General features: G+C 31.9%; 3 protein-coding genes across 3 annotated transcripts; 2 read left to right on the top strand and 1 right to left on the bottom strand.

Moving 5' to 3' along the window:
• Positions 1-213: 213 nt before the first annotated feature.
• Positions 214-4,367, top strand: LOC132939374 (general odorant-binding protein 70). Its single transcript, XM_061006502.1, has 7 exons — positions 214-508; positions 592-688; positions 749-867; positions 2,321-2,356; positions 2,493-2,649; positions 3,816-3,880; positions 3,964-4,367. The coding sequence occupies exons 1-7, from the start codon at positions 431-433 to the stop codon at positions 4,012-4,014; spliced, it is 603 nt and encodes a 200-aa protein (XP_060862485.1). The 5' UTR covers positions 214-430; the 3' UTR covers positions 4,015-4,367.
• Positions 4,368-7,185: 2,818 nt separating this feature from the next.
• On the top strand, positions 7,186-15,511 carry LOC132939607 (uncharacterized). Its single transcript, XM_061006869.1, has 4 exons — positions 7,186-7,312; positions 12,277-12,504; positions 12,877-13,181; positions 13,723-15,511. The coding sequence occupies exons 2-4, from the start codon at positions 12,287-12,289 to the stop codon at positions 14,883-14,885; spliced, it is 1,686 nt and encodes a 561-aa protein (XP_060862852.1). The 5' UTR covers positions 7,186-7,312; positions 12,277-12,286; the 3' UTR covers positions 14,886-15,511.
• LOC132939609 (homeobox protein H2.0-like) lies at positions 15,456-17,069 on the bottom strand. Its single transcript, XM_061006870.1, has 3 exons — positions 16,979-17,069; positions 16,220-16,374; positions 15,456-15,594 (listed from the first exon to the last, which is right to left on the bottom strand). The coding sequence occupies exons 1-3, from the start codon at positions 17,067-17,069 to the stop codon at positions 15,523-15,525; spliced, it is 318 nt and encodes a 105-aa protein (XP_060862853.1). The 3' UTR covers positions 15,456-15,522.
• Positions 17,070-17,548: the final 479 nt, after the last annotated feature.

Raw genomic sequence — 17,548 nt, 5'->3', positions numbered from 1 at the left:
ATAATTAACTAATAAATATGCGTATAATCACGTGAGGATAGTATAATATGATGACCCAATCAAAATAACCTGAATTTGTGGTTAGCACACATACATAGTTTGTATATCTATACATTATGATCTCGTTATGGATTGTGGTTAGCTAGAGTTTTCTGGTACCGGTTTTTCATAATGATGAACACACTTACATACGTACTCTCAGGTCTCAGACCAGTGACATAATTAATATAAAGCCACTCACGCTTGCACTAGCTACAAAGAAAGTAGTCGTGTGTGCGTACCAGAAGTCTTATTTGAATTTCGTATTTGATAACAGCAACAACTCGAAACACAACGTTCATTTTTCCCGAGAGAAAATCATAAAAATATTAATTTTGAATTCACATTTATAATATTATACCTTACACAGTGTCTCTATTTTAAATTAAATATGCGTGGAAATTATTCTTTGATGGTTTTCCTACTTTTTGCAATTGGATTACAAGATATTTTCTGTCAAAAACAAGAAGTGAGTATTTTCATAATTATTTATCATACTTTATGTCACTACTAACTTCGATCATTAACTAAAATGTATTTATTCGTGCAAAGCCATCAGGAAAATGTAGAGCTCCCGATAAGGCGCCTTTAAATCTCGAAATAATAATTAATATATGCCAAGAAGAAATCAAATCCGCATTACTTCAAGGTAAAGTTAAACAATCAAGTTCGCTGGTTGAACTGTTTTTGAATTTAAATTAATTTACAGAAGCCTTAGATATCCTCAATGATGGCAATTTGGAACAAAATACGCCTGCAAGCTATAGCAGTAGATCAAAAAGAGAGGCCGATGAAGATTTGACAAACGAAGAACGTAGAGTTGCAGGGGTAAGATAATCATGTTGTCTTACTTTTTAATCAAACTATTATATAAACTATAACGTCTATAACCCTCGAATAAATTAGTGTTAGTAAATGTTTTAAATTCTCACGAAAGCACATTATTACTTAATTCATTTAAATCATAAGTAATTTAAGATATATTTAAAGCGTAGTGATTAATTCATATCTAATTTTATTTTACAATAATAATGATTAAGTATATTTTTAATACTTCTAAGAGATTATAATTTATAATTTAAATATTTGCAAACAATTGTCCATAGACATATTATACCTATTATTTGTGTTAAGTTTTCACCTTAAATAAATCGAACGTTTTAAAAATAATTTCTCCATTATAATAGTCCTTCAAAGAGCTTACAAATTAAAATTTTTTTTTTTTTTTATTTTAAAATGTTATTATATTAAGCTAAGCATTATTAACTCAATTATGATACTTATTCAAAAGCTCATAAAAGTAATACATGAGTACATGACGATTCTTTTAACAGTAAACATTCAGTGTCTCAAATAGTATTAGGTAACATTTTAAAAATATATTTTTTTTAATTTGTTACAAAACAACATTTCCCAAAAAACTTAGCTACAAGTACTAAGTTGACATTTTCAGTTTAGATCAGCGGAATGGTGTGGCACAGGGGTATCCTAAAAATGTTGGACTATTTCTCCGACCATCTAAATTTTATGAATTAAAACAAATTAACTACCTACTAACAAGTTCCTAATTTGATTTTCATAGAATTTCTCAAAAAACATACCCGCTTAAAGGAATATGAAATTTAACACGTATGCCGTCATTTGAAATAATTAAGATACTTAAATATTATTATAATCAAAAAAGTTATTTTGTAATAACTTCCAATGAAGTAAAAAAAATAAAAATGTATGTATATTTAATTTTGTAAACATAAAGATATGTTATTTCCAATTTGTGTAGGTACACTAAATTCAATAAGTAATACGTTTAAAAATTATTCTCATAATTTTAGATAGTTTTCTTATTTTAAGTTCTACTATATAATTTTCTCAACTTACAGTGCACCACTTCCGTATACTTACATATTAAATATGTATATAAAAAAATTAATAAAAACAAAATTTAGAAATTCATTACATTACCCAATAGTAAAGAACCGGAAGCAAATTGCACCCGTGTTAAATGTTGTATACATACTTGTATATACTTTTATAAGTATTATTATAAAAGCCGCTTTATACTCGTGCACAGTACATCCAGTATAGTATACCTAATGTGATAATAACAGCGAGTAGGTAAGTGAGCTATTAAAAAAAAAACATTCACTTGTTGCATAACTGAAACCTGTTCCGAATGGTCTAGTCATTCAATAATAAAACAAATATCCCATTGCATATTTCTGCACATAAACGTATAAATTATATTACGACTCTTCTGTATAATAGTAATTATTGTTTTCAGTGTTTGCTCCAGTGCGTCTACAAGAAAGTGAAAGCAGTTGAGTAGAATATTTTTGTACAGTAACTATACCTATATATTTGTTGCGTCCATCTCAAACTGAAACTGAATGAATCGTCTGCTTATTGATCTACATACTATTATACAATATTATATTATGATATAATTAATTTAGGTTGATGAAACTGGTTTTCCGGTAGTAGACGGCTTGATGAAACTGTACAACGAAGGTGTCCAGGACAGAAACTACTACATGGCTACGTTATCTGCAGTTAGGCATTGTATTTCTATCGCGCAACAGCTAAAGCAACAGCAGCCCTCCAAAAGTTTCGGTAAAAACATTTATGAAACATACCTATATAAAGTATTCTAATATAAACATTAGTCATTATATTATGACTATTTATACAATACTAGTTACTACACATGAAACAATACAATTTAATGAATTTAAAACAAGGTAGGTAAATTATGAATAATACAGGTTGACGTCTTATCCAGTTTCCAAACTATAGTAATAAAATAATATTTTCCTATAAAATTTTACTAATACAGTAAAAAACAGTAAGACATAAAACAATATTCGTCTTAATTCTGAATAAAAATAAAAATCTACGAGCCTATTATTAGAAGAGTAAAAATAGTATACAGCCGGTCAATATTATACTATAATATTATAATCATAACAATAAAACAAATATTTCCAAAAAAATCAAATACATACACGAACCAGTATAATAACAACTGTTAAAATATAACATTACTATGCATAATAATTAATATGTTATTCGGTGTTTGAATTATAACAAAAAGTGTTATTTATATTTATCGTGAACGTCAAAACTAGAGAAAGTAACAGTGCCAAACATATTGAAACGTCACATTCTTTAGCCACAGTCTAACTTTTGGGGGACAGAGCGGACTAAGGCGTCGGTTCGAACACTTCGAACCTCGGTCTTGGGTGCCACTACTTATCTTCGGGCAGTCACGGTGTCTGGAGAGAGAGGCCGCCATCCCCCACCCGGGCATGGCGGATACCTACGGGTGCCCACTTGAAAATTCTGCCAAACTAAAACCCATGTGTTTACAAAACCTACAGTACTCTCTCCCACAGTTAAAAACCACCCAATGGCCTAAGTTGCCACGGGTTAATTGATAAAAAAAAAACTTTTATTTGTAATATTATTTTTATGTTTTGGAATTCAAAACTACATTGTGGTCAAACGTAAACAATTTATAACGTATTTAGGTACACCGTCATGATGTTTTTTATTATCATTTACATAGTTTTTAAAATGTCATGAAGTGATAGAAATAATGAATTAAAATATTTAAATTAGTTAACTGAAATTTCAGCCCGTAAATAATTGAGATTGGTTTAACATAAAATACATATTTAATATTTTATGAGTTGATAAAACTTAAACGCTTGCACAGTGTATATCTATAGTTACAAATATAACGACTCTATACAGTATTATTTATTTTTAAATTTTAGATGATGGACAAACGTGTGATCTTGCATACGAAATGTTTGAATGCGTCAGTGAAAAAATTGAAGAAGTGCGTAGTAGAAAAAAAATTTTAACAATTTATTGATACTTATACCTTTATTATTATTATTATTATTATTATTATTATTTTAGAATTGCGGAACCGAAAATAAGTCAAATAACTTAAGCCAACGTCAAGTTTAAAAAGTTTTCTTTGGCTGTATCTTACATTCCAACACTGTACATAACCAACTATCTTTAAATAATTGTAATTAATTAATGTAGTCTTATTTTATTTAAATTCAAATTGATTGTCGTTGCTGTGTTAATTACCAAAAAAATAAATCTTAATGAAATTGTTAGTAAAACATTTTATTTTGATAAAAGTTTGTTATTACGTTATCTTATACAATTACACAAAACAACGTAAATTTAGATATAAGTTAAAATATTAGTTTTATTTGATACTGCGTTTTTATTATTATTATTTTTAAGGTCGTTTATCTTATTTAGTGGTTAGAAGACATCCTGGAAATATACGTTCATAAACCACATGATTTGCATATCTTAATCATTCATTCAAATCGTTGACCACTGTTACAGCCAATAATGCTCCTATACATAGCCCTATTAAAACCATTTTTAAATAAAATCGACATTTGATCGTTATAATTAAGTGTATTTGTTGTCCAATACTTAAATTGAGTACATGACACATTAAAATTAGTCCTATCGTATATTCGTATTGGTGAACCTATACCTATATTTTGGTATTTACTAGAAAAGTACTCAGTTAACCGGTTCTGAAAATCTTTCCGACCAAATTGAATCAATAAATTTTATAAAAAAATTAAAATTATGCTTAAAACTATAATTGTTCCATCAGCTAAATAATGCGTTAAAAAAATGATAATTTAGTTATTGTATGTTATCGTAATGTGCGGTTAACTGTTATTCAAACCTATTGTTGCATACAAGGTGATTTAATTAGCATGATTAATATTTAATTGTTTTATTCAATAAAAACATCCTAGTACGTTACTTAGTTATGAAATAATATATTCGCCAAATAAATTATCCTGTTTACGTATCTATTAAATGTAAATTGGCGGGTAATAACAACAAATCCAATAGGTACATTAATACTGAGTGTAGGAGATAACCAATTAAAAGCAAAGATAAATCATTAAATGCTTTAATTTAATGTAATTAAACGCATGTTCACGAGCTATAACTTGCGCGTTGAATTCATTATTTATACAATAGTAACTACTAACTATAACTATCATACTCATGGGCGTGCGCATGGGTACCTGCAGTAATAAATCTTAGAACTTCGGGTTTTCGACATTCAATTGAATAATTTTATTTTTTTTACGAGAAAAGCATAATTTTCATTTTTATTTTAAAAAAATAATTCAATGAGATAATACAGTATTGTCTTACACAGGGACGGACTTTTTAAAAATAAACAATGGGTTTGGTATACATAATATTATAATATTACCTATTTAATCGGAACGAAAATAGAATAAGCCAATAATAAGAATAAAATGTGAATTTCCATTAATTTCTGGCATAAACATTGCGTATATTCTCCAGTGTTTAGAATTCATCATAATACTATAAGATGCATTTTTGCCTGTTTTCATATTTTATTCTCAAAAATAATGTAAGGCCAAATTATATAGTACGGCCGACAGGCCAGTCCCACGATTGTTGACCAGCTGACCGAGCCAGTCCGTCCCTAGCCTTAGACCATTTACACGAGCTACTATCACAGAAATATAGAATAGATGACCAATCATGATTAAATGTGTCATCCTCAATAATGTGATAAATTCATCCACTCACTAAAAAAAAAAAATTCCTAGATATTATGACTCTTATCCTTAACTGTGATAATATAATATAATATTGTGCCGCTCTTTTACGAAAATTCAGCGCACGCCTATGATAATACTACCAGTATAAGTGGTGTGTGTTATAAAAAAAAATTTTAGTGTTGCTCAAATATAATGGTATTGGTTGCCCACACATTATAAAATTATTAATTATTATACTGATAAATAATGTTAAATAATATATATATTATTTGATGCACTCATTGCATTTACCTAATAGATTAAGTTTTTGCACTAGTGTTCCAGAAAACTACTAAGAAATAGATTTCTACTAAATTATACTTCGCATTATTGGTCACGACCCAATTTTAAGGTGTTGTCTGAGTAACTATATTGCTGATTTTAGTAACAATGTACCCTATGTTACATGCCACTGACTACCTAGTATAATACATTAATACTAAAGGCTAAACAAATAACTATTGAAGATAGATTAATCATATACTTTAATGGCAGTGATGCTACTATAGTGACCAATGACTAAATTTCAAATATCTAGAATTTACTATGTATTAATGTACTATGTTTATAATGTATTAATTAATAAAATAATACATATAATGGTTAAATAGAAATAAATAAATAATAGTAATTAAGTTTAGTAATTAATTAATGTAATATAATGACAGACCTAGATACTTAATATTTTGATTAAACAATAAAATATAATAATGAACATTCGTTGATAGAAAAACAATGGTTTCGTGGATATAAATCTTTAATATTAAACAAATCAAAGTTTATCATGGTATTACAGCCTTTGAATCGATACGATCAAAAAGATTATTGTAACCATAGGATGATTTTATTATGAAGTTCATCCAGTGGCGGATACAAGGAGGGAACGAATAGGCTTTTGCCCCACTTGGGCTGTCTTTTTAACGTTATTTCCTATTATAATATTTAGCTGAAAAAAAGGTAGTTTAATTTTAGAAAATTCGCTTCCCCCCTTGGTTATTTCTGGATCTGCTACTGAGTGCATCAATCTTAATATTTTAATAAGAATGTACTGAACAAATTTACATCAAAGTTATATTTATTACATAATATATTGGATTTATTATATTGAATTTTTACATACAATTATAACTATACAAACTATAGTCTATAATATGTAAATAGTATGTTGTATTCATTATAATCATTATATATATATATATACTCATAATTCAACAAACAATTAACTATTTAAACGATTTCACAATGTTAATTCAGGTCAAAAATTAAAGCACTGTTTATATAATACATTAGTGCCTATATTTATGTACCTATACAATGGGATAAATTAGAATTCCATGAGTTTAACAATGGATAACAAAGTGATTTTTGTTTGCAAATATTTCGAATATAAAAACTGAAATTAACAATATACCAATGGCACCTGTTGACCGTGACGTCAGTGGAATCTTCTTAGCATCTTCACGGTGTAATGGGTAAGACCTTAAACATATACGTCGATTCTGCATAGAACGAAAAGACCGCCGACCACTTGTTTTGGCGGCATTCGAAATAAGTCAGCGTACCAGGCAAAACCTCCGAATCGTTTAGAAATACTTTGAAAATATAGACACATTTTTCTTCGGGATTTCAACATTTTTGTAAGTATTTAATCTTATATATTTTATCACCTATAATATAGGAAATAAGCACTGCTACATTTATACGTAAATCATAATTGTTTATCCACGTTCTCTATTATATTCACATTCAAATTTTATATTTTATAACTTGTATTGTTATATTGGTACGTAAAAAAGTTACAATATAAATAACAAATAAAAAAAATTAATACGTTTTCAAAATTAAAATTTTAAAAATTGGCTTTCATTATTTATTTTTTTAAATGACAACTACAATTTTTGATGCAGAATAATTCTCTGACATTTCTATATTATTGATAAATGTTTTAACTTTAAAGCTTAGACCGATTATCTAATAGAATGTATGTAGTTTGTTTATGTGGTGATTCCTTACTGCATTGTTCTACAATATTCATGCAAGATAAATAGATCCCCAGATCCCCAATATAAATTATTTTTTAACAACAGAAATAATATAATCAAACAAATAATACTATTTTATATTCTCCAGTCCATTAACAAATTTATTATTTTATGTTTGGTATGAATTAATTATATACATTCATTAATTTACTCTATTATTATTTATTTTATTCTATCATGTTTATTGTTTATGTAAGTACCAAGTTTTATATTGAGTGTTAACTTAATATAAATTAATGTCTAACTCAACGATGATTCTAAAAAAAAAAACAGAATAAAAATTTTCCAAAACTTAAGTCTTAAAAAATGTGCACAACTTGAATTGTTTATTTATAATTGTCCCACTTGACTCAATATTATAAAAGTTTAAAGTTTAAAATTAATTTATGTATTTTAAAACTAAGAAATTATGTAAAACAAAATTATGTTTTCGATTTGAAATTTTGTTATATAATTATATAAATATTCATATTTTTAAAGGGAGTCTATATAATATAATACTAGGCACTCCCTGGCCCCTTTATGTATATTGCTTGTGTACCATGAAAAATCAAATTATACTTAATACTATTGATTGGTATATTATATTAAGATTGCTTACATACAAAAATATGTAAGCTTTGTTTTCGAATTAAAATGTTGATTGTGCCTATGGAAGTTAAATTTTGTTTTACTGTGTAGGCGTGAGGCATTAAAAAACCCGTTTTTATTTCTCATTAATATTATTATTATATTATTGTTATAGAATAAAAAAATTGTTTCGTGTATTATATTTTCACAGAAAATGATGCAAGTCACATTATATATATTATTTTATAATTAAAGTGATTCCCAAATAAAATATATCCTTGACCATATCATATTCTATTACATTTTCCCATAGGTTATAATTGCTGGATTAAATAATATAATAACACGCAATTATCAATGTCAACCACACTTTGGTGCTGCTATATTGCATGCACAATGCGCCGTCTCAAACTCTCCAACGGTTACCTACATTTTTATTAAAAATTGTTAATATTTATATAATGTTGGAAATGGAAACTAGAAGATGATGTTTTTGATATAGACAATCATCAGTCAATTATTATAATGAAACAAGCAGTAAACCCCAAAAATAACGACAGTAAAAATTATAAAGTATTTTTTCATCACCAAAATGTATGCTTTTATTTTTTTAATTCAAATAATTTTTTTTTTATATTGTCGTATGCAACATAATATAATATATCATAATATTATATCATATAATAACCTCAGAATTTCCTGGGTCAGATCCGTTTCAGACGGCCGTTCGTTTCATATAAAGCGTATATATTATATATATAATTTCCTCGGTGTTTATAATTTATATTTTATTATAATATTATACTGATTAGTGATTACTGAGTAGCTACTGACCAATTACATATAAATATATACATACGTCATACATACATACATACATACATACATGCATTCATTTATAATAGGTACGTATATTGTGTAATATAATAATATGTAACATTGTAACGTGTGAATGAATAGTTGATGACCGTCATCTCTGCGGCGACTCACGTGATACGTTTTTCGTACCCTGTCTGGAATATTACATAATGAGTTGTTGTTGTTGTTATTGTTATTATTGTATTATACTCACTGGAACTACATAATAATATCATATACGATATACATTCAGGGTGTATCACTGCGTTGGTCCTCATACAAACATTAACCCGTTTACTTTATACATGTACAGTGTACACAATACACAATGCCATTCTGCCACAGCTTGAACGACAAACACAACATTCATTTAAAAGATTTAAACCAATTTTAGTTATATAAATTGAAAATATGCCCACCACAAACGACCGTCTAACACACTATAACTATATAATTGTAGCTAATATGTATATACGTTTAACACGAGACACTCATTGTTTCAAAAGCTATAAACGTTTTTAAAATAACTTGAGACAATTAAAAACTAGGGATATCCCACAAAAGGTTGGTACCCGTACTAACCGCTACTAAGCTCATTAAAACTATTAATATTAACTTCTAAACTAAATATTTTTAACTAATAAATATACTTAAACTTAAAAGTTTGATTTTTATAGATCGAAATACTCCGAAGTCCGAACAAAATTTTTCTTCGGAATATATTAAATTAGGTAAAAACTTAAAAAAATAAAAACAATAAGAAAAATAAAATACCGTTTTGGAACGACTTAAAATCATGTAAAAGTAATATTTGCTAGAGCGTTAGTGTTTTCTGCGGATTGATAAATGTGCCTTATTCTTAGGTTGAATCATCCCTCGTATAGATGATACAATATAAATAGGGTATTTGTGTGCATATTATATCGTGTATATATTATTATTTGTTTTATTAGAAATTAGAATGTATAGATTAAAGCGGTGCATCTCAAACGGCCCTCATCCATAGTTTGCTTATTTCCAAATGGCTCCCGTCGAAAAAGATTTCACCCAAATATACCAATGTATGGTTTTTATATTTATTCATTTTCCCAATAATTAACGCTAAAATTAAAAAAAAAACTGACACATTTTATAATATCAAATATTTTTTAATTTTTAATTCACAATATCAAATAGGTATATGATTTTTTACACAATTTTTATAATTTACATGGGATAAAAAAATTAAAAAAAAAACACCGCTTTTAAGACAGTCATAATTCTGTATGAAGTGAGCGGGAATTTGTGTTGTAAAAAACCGGAGTCGTTGGGAATTTACCTTTTTGTAAAACGGGAGCTGAATGGGCTACGCCAGACTATATTATAGATGTATATAGTACATTTTAAAAATACGATACCGTTGACGCGATGTGAATCGAACCGGAAAACGTGTAGGTACCCCCAATTATATAATATTATTTTCTGGCCAAAAATCACGTACATCTGCAGTAGGTACCTACCTATTCTTATTATGTGTAGTGTATAGATAAATATTATATACGTTCATTGAGGTAATAATTCATGATAATATTTTAATATCATATAATATAAATTTAATAATAATATGTCGCCTCTGTCTGCGGACGACCGTTACGCAAGGTGCGCAATTGCGCAGAGTATCGGCCACGCGCGACGAGACGTATATAATACAATAGTAGGTGCATGTGGACGATCACGTGATGTGTGCATCAATGGGTCGACGGTGATTTTATCGTCGGATTTTTTGTTTTTGAAACACGTTTGAGAGGACGTCTCTGCAGTGTGTCCCGTAATCTGTTATTTTTGAAATTTAACTAATTTGAGTGAACTGATCGACACTGTCAAATTACGTAAAGGTATAATAATATCGTCTAGGTCACTGTTCGCACTTCGTATAGGTTTTATTCGATATTTTAGTTTTCGAGGTTATGAGCGTCTCAAAACTGTAAACACACAATTTATTGTAGATATATTTTGGAGTTTACGCGTGCGGTTACGACGAGACCTCTCAAGTAGGTTATAACTTATAAGATATATTTTTTAGTAGTTTGTATCGCCAAAATGAATAAGTGTTCAAATTCAAATATTGTATCGTTTTACATTGTCGTATTCAATATAATATGGTGTATATTTATTAATTACGGATTTATCTGAGTCCGACCCGTTTCCGAAGGGTTTATTAATTTGTACTTAAATAATACGGCCATCGAAGATCAAACACTTAAAATTCACAAAAAACTCGACGCTTACCCGCTAAAAAAAAAAAATACGATTGAGAACGAACTTATGTGTAAGGTGTTGCCATAATGAATTAAATAAATAAATGAGGTAAATATTAAATTGACTATCGAATGATTCAGCACTTTGATTTTTTTTTATTTAAACATTTAAGTGTAACGAAAATACCAAATATAATAATATATACCTATTCATTATTATATTAATAAGTCATAATAAATATAAATATATATACAAATAAAATTTGTGATAATTTATTCAAAGTCATAACTCATATACGCATCAATTATAATCTTATAAAATATATGGCTTAATAAATAATAAGTTGCATTAAGTTACATTATATGTGTAAATTCCTGGATTGTGTTGGTCAACACAATATTCTAAATACATATTTTAATAAATTAACTACATTATTTGTATCATATATTAATATTAATATATTCTATTAATTTTAATGTTAACTAATATTTGTCTTTTTATTCCGTCGGTAATTCTCTATTTGCCTTTTTCTACTGTAGATAATTAACTCTAAAATCGCATTTTCGATATCTTCATGACTTAAAACTGTAGTCCAAAATACGACGTATAATAATAGTTAATCCAGTTAATTTTCATTTTCCTAGGCTATAAAACTTTTTACACGTATTTCGAAGTTGATTTTCACCATTTATCTGGACCAGTAACAAATACCGTGCTCAACATTTTCATAACAATTATTAGATATGTCAACGGTGGAAAAAATTTATAATTATTGAGCGTCCACAAAATATTTTACTTATTACTAAAAAATTCATTCTCGATCGTGTCTAAATACTTATTACCACGTCGCAAGAACGCTGTAATGTCGACACGATTATTCTTCGATTTTTCAGTTCAGTTGTTATGGCGCTATCGGTCCGGTGGACGTTGGTGGTGATGTCGGCGACGGTGATGGTGTCGGCGGGCAGCGTGGGGCGGCGGGCGGCAGTGGAAAAACGGCAGGCGCCCACGGAAGGTGACTTCACAGACAGGTCGTCGGACGGATCGTACGCGTTCCGGTACGCTGACAGGAACCAGTTCCACTCGGCCGCTGCCAATAAGGACAACGTCGTGTCCGGAAGGTACTTAGTACTTACCTCTGTAATATATGTGTGTATAATGTATATATACTAACAAAGATGAATTGTAATTTATAACCATTAATTATTATACATTTTAATTATGTACGCCTTTGAATATTCGGACGGTACACGAAACCGTGTCAACTCTTGTAACTAACACGCAATAATTACTTCCTCCAGCAGTAATATTGTATTTATGGTTTTATAAGGTTGATGCGCAGATAATATTATAGCCCCAAACGATCGCTATACCGACTGTCGTTTAAAAATTACTACTAAATACCTACTAAATATAATACAGACAAATAACACGGTTATACATTTTTCGTTTTTATACGTACTCATTTCGTGCTGATTTGATTACACGCGCAGGTTTGGCTCCAGGAGTCCCGAAACCGGTCGAATCGTGCAAACGTCGTATTCGTCCGGGCCCCGCGGTTTCCGCGCCCGTGGGCCGGACATTGCCAGACAGACAGACCTGTCCCAAGTCCGTCTGCCCTACAACCCACCCGTGCCCACAGATTCGTCCAAATACGACCCGGCCTACGACCGATACTACGACCCAAACGAAGACCCAAGCTACAAGTTCACCGTCCGGACGCCCACGCAATCGAAATCCGAAACCGCCGATTCCAGGGGCCACGTCGAAGGCGTATACTCGTACTTGGACGATGTCGGTAAGCGTATGTCTTAAATAATTGACGTAGATATATAATATAACATTCTATTACAGGTAAAGGTATATACTTGTGTAAAAATAATAACGTTTTATTATAATATTGTTAAAGCGAGTTTAAACTTAAAATATAGGTGTCAATATAGGGTTTAGATACCGACCGTTTTTAAGGAGTTCGAATCAGGCTATTTTTCAAATGCCATGTTAATGTGTGCGTAATAAATGCAAATTGTTATTAGTGTGTGTGACTTATGTGTGTAAAAGAAATAGCGGAGTGCTGCCGCACGAGCACGCACGTGTTGACAATAACGCGTTACACGAATAATATAACAAAAAAATGTGCATGCTAATCGCTATTTTTCTTTTGCAAAGTAAATTAGGATTCATAGATCTGTTGTCGCGTATAGTGCAGTGGGTAAACATCTAGTATAGTATGATGGGGGGGGGGGGGGGGGGGGTTCCCGGGTCTGGTTATGTTATGTACCAATATTGGTATATCGCGTGATCCGATTATTATATTTAATTATACGTGTTTTTTTCAGGCAAGAGACACGACGTTCAGTACGAGGCGGGCGCCGGTACCGGATTTCACGTCAAGTCACCCCACCCGGACTCGGACACGTACGGCGGTGTGTTCTACAACGGTCCACCTGGCAAGCCCGGCGGCCGGCCACGCGGCCACTCGTCTATCGTGCTCGGCAAGGATGGCTCGTACGGGTTCACTGCGTCCGGGCCGGACCAGCGGCGGTCCGAGGTGAGCGACTCCAACGGCCGCGTGCAGGGCTCTTACACTTATGTGGACGACAAGGGCGTGCAGCGAACGGTGCAATACGTGGCTGGGCCCAACATCGGTTACCGAATTGTCAACAACGCAGCGGCCGGAGGCGCGGCTGCGGCGCCGTCGCTCCCGGGCAGCAGTGTGGTCGTCGGTGGCGTCGGCGGCGTCGGTGGCATCGGTGGCGGCGGTCTGGTGGTGCCCGTGCCGCCGTCCGTGTTGCCCCCGTTGCAGTTGATCTCGTCGTCGTCGTCAACGCCGCTGCCGCCGGTCGCGTTCGAGCCGCAGGACTTGTTCGGGCCTGCGGCCAGCACGTCCGCACCGCTCCCCGACCGCCGGCGGCCCGAGCCACCAGTCAAAGGCTTCGGTGGCAATGGCGGCAGTGGCGGCCTGTCCGACGAATTCCTGTCACCAGACAGCAAGCTGCCGCTAGGTTCGGCGTTCCCGGAGGACGATCCCGCGCTGCCGCCCAAGAAGTGGCCCTCCACGTACAAGAACAAAGACGAAGAATCGTTCTTCCAGTCGTTCGAGAAGTTCGACAAGCGAAACCCGCCGAAGAAGGGCTACCACGCGGTGCCGGCGGACACGACGTCATCCTACGGCCAGTCGACGACCGGCGCGTACGGCCTGCTGCAGCCGCAGTCGTCCACCGGCAGGCCGATTGGGCCGCCGGACGCGGCGTACGGCCAACCGTCCCGGCCGATAGTGGTGGACGACAAGTACGGGCAGTACGGCGGCACTGACTATCAGAAGCCCAAAGACGACGGCGTCCCGAACACTTTCGGTGGGTTTCCGACCGGTGCCGTGGTCAAAGCCCACGTCCAGAGTCTGGACATATTGCCTTTCGGATACAGGGTGCCGTCACCGTCGTACGTTCTCGAAAAACAGTTCGGCAACGGCGACGACTTTCAGAATTCGATCAAGAAATAAAACGGTGCGTGGGCCGTCCACGCCATAATAATTATTATAATTGAGTATAGATACTATATAGATAGGTACTATAATCTATACACAATGTTATTATATACACGTAGTTGATAATTGTATTATTATTTTTATTAATGTATAAGTTCCTGGCCATGATGAGGTTTGTTGTTTTTCAAACGCGTGTACGTTATTCTTGATTTACGTCAATATACTATTATATTGAGTATTGACCATCATCGACATGGTATAATATTATTGACGCGTGTCAATAATCCAGACCTAATGCTAGCGTATTGTTTCGAAAGTAAAATATACAATATTTGGAAAAATACTAAATAGTGTATAATATTTTTAAATACGATTGTGTAACGTCATAATTTAATTATTGATCAAAATTAGACAATTAGGACGAATTATAATAGGTAGTATATTTTAAGAAGGCCACTCGCAGTAATTAGTAATTAGGTACCAGTATAATATTATCGTGCACTAAATTATAATACGCCTATATATATTGTGTATAAAATGTATTATTATTTATTAATTAATAATGACATATAGGTATAGTACATAATATACTTCCATATATACTTGTAATTTTTCACTATTAAATGAAAAGTAATACGAAATTTTTGAAGTTTTATTTACTTAAAGACGTGGCAGCTGTGGTATGCCGCCATTTCATCCTTCTATTCTGAAACCATACTTTTACCTATAAATAACAACAATATTAGGTATATGATTACAACACTAATAATAGATATTACTATGCTCAGCGGCGGATTGGCTAAACATTTCGGTCCAGGAAATTACAGTGTGACAGGCCCACCCAATATATTATAACAATTAATAATAATTTTCTATAAAAATCTTTTTAGAAATTGTCTTATTTATAATTTAATAAGATTTTTTAAGACCTACTAGATTCACTTACCTACCAGAAAGATGCTGAAGTAGAAAAATCAATGCATTTTTACTGCCTCGACAAGTGATGACAGTCATAACATTAATTTGTAAAAGAACAAACATTATTTTAAAATCAAAACATTCATCGCTTCACTCAGAATATAAAATATTAAAACAAATTTTATAAAAATGTGCAAAAAAAATTGCCGCGTAAATGTCATCCAAAATCGTGATATGAGTATACGACAGCATACACCGTATAGACACCCAGTTAAATATTATCAAATAGTTTGTAATCCAAGTACAAACATCGACCCAGAGGTTTATAATACGAGGATCGGCGCACCGATAACTTCCACGGTATTCCGGTGGGCCAATCCGCCGCCGAATTTATGCTAATGGTGCGAGATATCATTATATTATCAACTCACCTGCAAATCTGTAAGTCCAAGACTGGAAGCCAATATCTTTCTGTTTTGTTTGGTAATGTATTTTTCCATTTGGAAATAGTATTCTAACCAATTCTTTTGCGTGACCGTGAACACAGCTCTACCGGTACACTTTCCTTTTTTATTCGTCGATCGATCTATTAAACAATTAACTGCACGTGAGTATAATATTATATAGAGGTAGGCAGTATAGGTATGTATCTTATATTCGTATAATGCGTACGAATGCCCGATCACAGATTATATTATATTTGTGGATAATTCATTGTTTTATGTTTTTTTAAGTAGGTGCCTATATACAAAATATATAAATTCATCGTGATTTCAAAATTGTAAGAATGCCAATTAAAAACCTTTTAGTCTTAGCTGAGGAAAGGTTTGCACCTTATATTTTTTGTATATATGTAGATACGAAAAAAATACACTTTAATATTAGCAATAAATTACTATTTATTTATGTTTTTACGCAAAAGTCTTATTTTGTCATTATTTCGTTATGATTTCAAAATAAGTTTTGAATTTCGATTATTTCACTTTTAGACAAGGCGAGTTGGTATCTAAATTGGGCGATAGCATCACAGATACTCAATTCAACGAATCAAGCATTCCGGTCTGAATCACGATTTAAGATAGTACTATCTTAAATCGTGGTCTGAATGCATACGAAATGTACATCTTTCTTGTAATATAATAATTCAATAGACAATAATAGCATATTATATTAGATATAATAATATTTACCCGAGTCAGTGTTAGTATTCAGTATTTTATCGATACCGAAATTCAATGGGTCCGTCACTTGCAGACACGGTTGTGATTGTCGGTGATCCATTTTGAGTACTGAATATGTTTAAATTCACATTTCACAATTTATATTTTTTGTTTTTGTTTTTTAAAGAGGCGACTGTAGAAGGGGAAGATAATTAATAATTTAACAGTTCAACATTGTTCACTGGTGTCTTAAAAATCTAATTTACGACCGTTATTGTGGTTTAAATGTTTTAACAATGTTTACGCCACGTAAACGTAAAACCCAAAGTGTCAGTTTCCATGTTATGAGATTCATACTGTTTGACGCCAGAACATTTGGACGCAGCTGTTAAAATGAAAATCAATTACATTTTATACACGACTATATATATAATCTTCGGCGTTCATACGTATTATAATGTTGTTTATAGTCTGCAGACTTTATTTCTGAAGTGCATTGGTTGTGATATATAATTTATAATAGTTATTATAGTTAGTAGTTACTGATTCCGTTGCCGATTATATTGCATGTATGAGTCGTATGACTAGCCATATAGGCCA

This window comes from Metopolophium dirhodum, chromosome 2 (assembly GCF_019925205.1).
Source record: "Metopolophium dirhodum isolate CAU chromosome 2, ASM1992520v1, whole genome shotgun sequence".
In the NCBI taxonomy this organism is placed as follows: Eukaryota; Metazoa; Arthropoda; class Insecta; order Hemiptera; family Aphididae; genus Metopolophium; species Metopolophium dirhodum.
Note: the sequence above shows the minus strand (reverse complement) of the source record. Positions and strands in the feature narration are given on the sequence as shown.

Excerpts from the sequence above, each read along its gene's own strand:
- LOC132939609 (XM_061006870.1), bottom strand. The coding sequence starts at position 17,069 with ATGGATCACCGACAATCACAACCGTGTCTGCAAGTGACGGACCCATTG. Across the intron at positions 16,375-16,978 it reads GAATACTAACACTGACTCGG|ATCGATCGACGAATAAAAAA; the intron begins GTAAATATTATT and ends ATTGTTTAATAG. Across the intron at positions 15,595-16,219 it reads TTGGACTTACAGATTTGCAG|GTAAAAGTATGGTTTCAGAA; the intron begins GTGAGTTGATAA and ends TGTTATTTATAG.
- LOC132939607 (XM_061006869.1), top strand. The coding sequence starts at position 12,287 with ATGGCGCTATCGGTCCGGTGGACGTTGGTGGTGATGTCGGCGACGGTG. Across the intron at positions 12,505-12,876 it reads GACAACGTCGTGTCCGGAAG|GTTTGGCTCCAGGAGTCCCG; the intron begins GTACTTAGTACT and ends TTACACGCGCAG. Across the intron at positions 13,182-13,722 it reads CTCGTACTTGGACGATGTCG|GCAAGAGACACGACGTTCAG; the intron begins GTAAGCGTATGT and ends TGTTTTTTTCAG.
- LOC132939374 (XM_061006502.1), top strand. The coding sequence starts at position 431 with ATGCGTGGAAATTATTCTTTGATGGTTTTCCTACTTTTTGCAATTGGA. Across the intron at positions 2,357-2,492 it reads TCTACAAGAAAGTGAAAGCA|GTTGATGAAACTGGTTTTCC; the intron begins GTTGAGTAGAAT and ends TAATTAATTTAG. Across the intron at positions 2,650-3,815 it reads GCAGCCCTCCAAAAGTTTCG|ATGATGGACAAACGTGTGAT; the intron begins GTAAAAACATTT and ends TTTAAATTTTAG.